At 37.0% G+C, this 6,000-nt stretch overlaps 1 protein-coding gene across 1 annotated transcript in view; it reads left to right on the plus strand.

Annotated features, from left to right (window-relative positions):
• The window catches only part of RAD21L1 (RAD21 cohesin complex component like 1), a 28,137-nt gene extending 23,361 nt beyond the window's left edge, over positions 1-4,776 (plus strand). The window contains exons 11-12 of the mRNA XM_056107886.1: positions 472-549; positions 4,588-4,776. Of these exons, the coding sequence (XP_055963861.1) occupies positions 472-549; positions 4,588-4,776 (267 nt within the window). The remainder of the gene's footprint in view (positions 1-471; positions 550-4,587) is intronic.
• The last annotated feature ends 1,224 nt before the right edge of the window (positions 4,777-6,000 follow it).

Consider the following 6,000-nt stretch of genomic DNA (forward strand, 5'->3'; position numbering starts at 1 on the left):
TACTTTTTGAAATTTAGGGGGATATATTACCCACAGCATCTCTTACTCTGAGCAATTTTTTAGAAATGACCCAGAAAGTATGGACATAATCAATACTCTGTATTTGTATATTATTCTTATTCTCTCTTTTATTTGACTGTCAACTCCTTAATTTGCAGGACCATTATAGTATGCTGCAAATATAGTTGTGCTTCTTGTAGCAGTTAACACAATGCTTAGAAAATAGCAAACTTTTGGGACCAGAGCGATTTTGTAGCAGATAGGGCGTTCATTTGCCTTGTGCATAGCTGACCAGGATTTGATCCTTGTAATCCCATATGGACCCCCTAACACCAAGAGTAATTCCTCACTGCAGAGCCAGGAGTAACCTCTGATAATCACTGAGTGTGACAAAACAAAAAACAAACAAAAGAAAGAAATAGTAAACTTTTAACAAGATTGACCTAAATCTTTTATTAACCATTCAAACAGGAGCTATTGGAAAATGAGCAAAACATTATGGAAGAGAGATGGAATCGAAGAATACTTTATATGCTAAATAAATTGCGGGTAAGATAGGGTTTTATACTTTAACTATATTTTAAAATAAATAAAATATTGACTTTAGTATTCTAGATATTGCTAAAACTTAAACTGTTCTAATTACAGCCAAATTTTATAAAGTGAGATGCTAGGTGAGGCCTAGCATATATAAAGCATGTATTCCAGCAACTTAAGCTATCTCACTGGCCCTTAACTAATTTTTTTCAAAATAAACTGAAATCTTAGCTTTGTAACATCCCTCCCTATCTCCAGTATATTTTTTATTAATTTTTAAAGAAGTTTTATTGGATCACTGTGAGATACACTTACAAACTTGTATGGTTGCATTCCAGTCAAACAATGCTCAATCACCCATCCCTCTACCAGTGCACATTTTCTACCACCATTGTTCCCAGTGTCCCACCCACTACCCCCACCCCACCCCACTCCCTGCCTCTGTGGCAGGTACAATCCTTTTTACTCTCTCTCTAATTTGGGGCATTACAATTTGCAATACTAAGAAGTCATCATGTTTGGTTCTTGGTCTACTTTCAGCACACATCTCCTATCCTAGGCGATCCTTCCAATCATCATTTACTTAATGGTTTTTTCTCCATTCCAACTGCCTTTTCCCCCAGCATGTGGAGCCGGCTTCCAAACCATGGTGTGATCCTTCTGGCCCTGATCTCTTCTGTCTTTAGGTGTTAGTCTCATATTATGCTACTTTATATTCCACAGATGAGTGCTGTCATTCTATGTCTGTCCTCTTTCTGACTCATTTCACTTAGCATGATACTCTCCATGTCCATCCACTTATACATGAATTTCATGATTTCATCTCTTCTAACAGCCTCATAGTATTCCACTGTGTAGATATACCAGAGTTCCTTTCCCATATATTTTTAGCATAGTTCTCAGTATTTATAATATAGATGTTTGTTTGACTATGACAGCCAAAATATTAATGACCTTAAAATATAAAAGTTTATTTTTCTTGCAGCTGGGAGACAGCTCAGGTGGTAGAACATACGTCTAATAGGTAATCTCTGACACTCTTTGTCTACCAGGTCTTGTGACCCTCTGTGATAACCCTGATAGCCTTTAATCGACACTAGCCAAGCACCGCAGACCACATAGGGTGAGCTCTGCCAGGAGTACCCAGATTTTTTTAATGTTAATTTTTCTTAAAAGAAAAAGTACAATCTTACATGACAGCACAACTGCCCACAAAGCTCAGCTACACAAAGCTCATAGGCATGTGCACAAAGTTAACAGTGACACGGGTTTCCTATGTTGCATTTGCAATATTCTTAGGACCCAGAAATTATGTGTATGGTTTCTCACGTTTTATTGACCAGCATTTAGTCACATTAACACATTTACCTTGGAAATATGGTCCTAATCTGGCAATCTTGGGCCCAGCTAACTATGTTATTGCTATGAAAGAAGAGAATGGGTATTAAGGGGCCAGTAACCATTGCTACAAAGATTCAGTGAACTTTTATAGTGCAAGTGCATTCTTGCCAAATGTATGGAACTTTCTGAAGGGTTGGGAATGTTAGTTATTACCTCCTCGTCCCATTGATTTAGTGTCTATATAACCATCCTCAATCCTTACTCCAAAATCTCAGAAAATATAATAAAATATGTTTTAGTATGGTCAAACATATCAATTGATTCATTGCCTGCCTGCCTGTCAGCCTTCCTTCTTCCTTTCTTCATTCTTTTTTCTGAAGCAATCCCTCCCAGACTTCATCATTGCTCTGTTTTTGTTTTGTTTTGTTTTTTTATAATGTAGGAGTACTGCTATTTATTCAGCCAGTGATGAAGCTGATTGAATTGGGCACGAATTCCACATTACTTTTTTTTATTCTGAATGTTAATTTTATTTTATTATTTTATTATTATTTCCCCCCCCCCCTTTTTTTGATTCACCATGAGATACAAAGCTTTCATGTTTGAGCTTCGGTCATACTATCATCAAACACCCATCCCTTCACCAGGGCACATTTTTCACCACCAAAATCCCCAGTATACCCTTCCCCAGTGTTCCAACCTTTCCTCTGCCTGTATGGCAGACAATATCCCCCATACTCTCTCTCTACTTTGGTTACATTCAATATTTCGACACCAGTCTCATCACCACTCAAACCTGCTGAAAAGGCAATGCTAGACGATTTGTTTTGTATTGCTTGTTATGGATAGGATGTAATGTCCAGGAAATCCTGTGTCATTCTCTTCCAGGAGCTTTAGTTTATAGTCTCTGGGTCTTGGCCATTGATACATGGCCCCAGGGGCAATTTGTGGGTGTGATTGCCAAGCTACTGGAAAACTGGGGACCTGGGGGGAGGAGGCCCAGTCCTGATCCAAGCGGGCTTGGAGATCTTAGTCAAGGTTTCCCACATACATGAGTTTTCCTGCTGGTTGGATCTCTGGTGAGGTTCATTCCCTCTTGGGTGAGGCTCATCCAAGCGTGTGGAGAGTGGCCCATTGCTCTGTTTTAATACGAACTAGTTGCCTTCTATGTTTGTTTCAGTTTCAGTTTTGGGAAAGGAAATGACAATGACAAGGAAATTCCTTTTCTTCTTTCCTAAATGCATTACTCTATTTCTTGGTTATTTGATCTGTCATTTTGATTTTTGTTTTGTTTTGTATTGTTTTTGGCCACACCCAGTGGTTCCCAGGGCTTACTCATAGTTCTGTGCTTAGGGATCACTCCTATCGATTTTATGCTCAATAGACCATATGTGATGCTGGGGATTGAACCTGGGTCAGCTGCAAGGCAAGTGCCCTGCCCCCTGTACTATCTCTCTGGCCCTTCTAGATATTTTTTAAATGATTTTTGAAATTGAAAAACAGTCCCAAGGTAAAAGAAACCGGTCAATACACATCTTGTCTCTTCAGAAGGAATAAATGACTGGGCATATTATCTCTTAAAGGTTGCTGACATTGGGTCACTACTTTGGTTGAAATAAAGGACAACAAAGTTTAGCTTAATTTGTTAAATGTTATTGGCTATATATGGTATTTCTAAAAATGCTTTACAACTATGCAAGGAATGTAGTACTCATGGGGATACTGGCCTATATTCATCATAAGATTTCTAACTAAAACCATATACTTCTATTTTAGGAATCTAAGTCAACGTATTAATCTTTATTCTAGAAGTTATCTTAATCCATAATTAAATACTTAATTATACCTCAGTTTTTTTCTAGCACATTCACAAATGCCCTCTGATGAATCTAGCATCTTTTAAATCTGATCATAGAAATGGGGACAGGTGTTAAAACCAAATTAAATTGAATTAAGTCTTCTATTTGTGTCAGTAATGCTGTACTCATGATCCCCTGCCACTGAGATGTACATGTATACTTCTACATTTACCAGTAGCGTTGATTTTATTTACTCACACCTACTGTACCTTTAAGGAAAGAAGCTGATCATCTTCATTATATTTGAAGCCTCCCCAAATCCTGAAGTTTTCCCCCTTCCCCACCTCCAGGTTAAACTAATTGCACTTTCCAAAGCAGCCACTTACATAAGTAATGATTTGGGAGGGCATAAGATCCAACATTTACGTGACATATTAGGAATTTGCAAAATACTTTACATCCTTTTGTATGCATTTTCTCAATGAACCAAGCCCATGCTCAGTTACCTACAGTGATTTTAGAGTACTGATGGATGAGTCATTGACTTTTCCTCATTAAGGATTTTATAATCACTTATCAAGAATATAAGGGCTGGAGCGATAGCACAGCGGGTAGGGCGTTCGCCTTACAAGCGGCCAACATGGCTGACCCGAGTTCGATTCCTCCGCCCCTCTCGGAGAGCCCGGCAAGCTACCAAGAGTATTCGATATGCCAGACACAGTAACAACAAAGTCTCCAATGGAGACGTTACTGGGCTCGCTCGAGCAAATCGACGATCAACAGGAGGGCCTTTACCTTTACCTTTACCTTATCAAGAATATCAATATTTTTGTTTATTATGTATTCACAGCCTGGTTTTCTTTTAATAATCGTAATTCATTCCTTTTCTCTTTTCTAATTATTTCCCCAGGAAGCCAACAAGATGGGAAATGAATACTTTAGTCTATTACATCTCTGTAAAAATGGTGACCGAAAACAAGCAGCAGCCAAATTTTATAGCTTCCTTGCCCTTAAAAAACAGAAGGCTATTGAACTGAGCCAGAGTGCTCCCTACGAAGATATCATAGCTACAGTGGGACCAATGTTCCATGAAATGTGAAGAAATTCACAAAATGCAGATATTTGCTCTCGCTGAAATCTCAGTATAGACTGTTCAATCTACCGAAGAAGCTGCCTAGAAGCAATGGAAGGTCTGATTCTTTTCATAGATAGGTCAACTCTACTTCCTCTGTAAATTCAAAATAATCATAGACAGACCTGGAAACCTATATGCTCACAGAAATACCTATAGACAGCTTAGTAGTTTAAAAAAATTAGCTGACATGATTATATAGCATTTACCATTTCCTTGACCTAAATGTGCTTAGCATACATATTTTAAATAGCATTTGCCTTCAAGAAATATTTAAAGACCTTAAAAATTAATTAATTTTTTATTGAGATACTATAGTTTATAAACTGTTGAAGTCATTGTTGATACAGTCTCAGAGATACACCACCAATCTTTCCATCAGTATTTCAAATTTATATTGGATCACTCACTTATATTTTATCAAATTGAATTAAAATTTTATTATTGTCCCACAAATAACAGTAAATTGATTCTAATACATATCGTCCTTCATTTGACATAATCCCTGATTTTTAATCTAATATCTTAATTGAGTAGTTGTAAAATTCATCTTTATTTTAAATGACCCAAATGGCTTTGGGTCTATTTACAGGCTATTTAACTTTTTTGCCACTCCATTAGTGTAGTCATAATATATGTGTAAGCAAAATAAATTTTGCTTTTATGTTAAAAATTAGCAGATATTTACTCTGCATGTTGTACTCTTCGAATACAAGGACTAGCATAATAAATGTTCTTTTACTTGGTCTTTACTGAGCATTTTTGATATTAAAACTATTGTTTGGGGGGAGCCTGAGAGATAGCATATTGACTAAGACACTTGCTTTGCATGCAGCTGACCTCAGTTTCATCCCCAGCATCACATATGGTCCCCTGAGCCCCTTAAGGAATGACCTCTGAGCACAGAGCCAGAAGTAAGCCCTGAACACCAGTGGGTGTGGCCCCAAAAACAAAACCCAAAACAAACACACAACTATTGTTTTCTTTCTTAATAGACTTAAAGTTTTAATTAGGAAATTTTCATATAATGCTCTGTGAGCTCCATTATATACTGCATTGTATATACTTTATGAAATATAAAGCCTAGAATACTCTAAAATACTGTTATATCTGGAATTATGCTACAAACTACATTAAAGTGCTCTCTTTGATATATTAACTATGCTATTAAAATGTCAAAATTACCTTTTA

Source organism: Sorex fumeus, unplaced genomic scaffold (genome assembly GCF_029834395.1).
Source record: "Sorex fumeus unplaced genomic scaffold, SorFum_2.1 ptg000178l, whole genome shotgun sequence".
Taxonomy (NCBI): Eukaryota; Metazoa; Chordata; class Mammalia; order Eulipotyphla; family Soricidae; genus Sorex; species Sorex fumeus.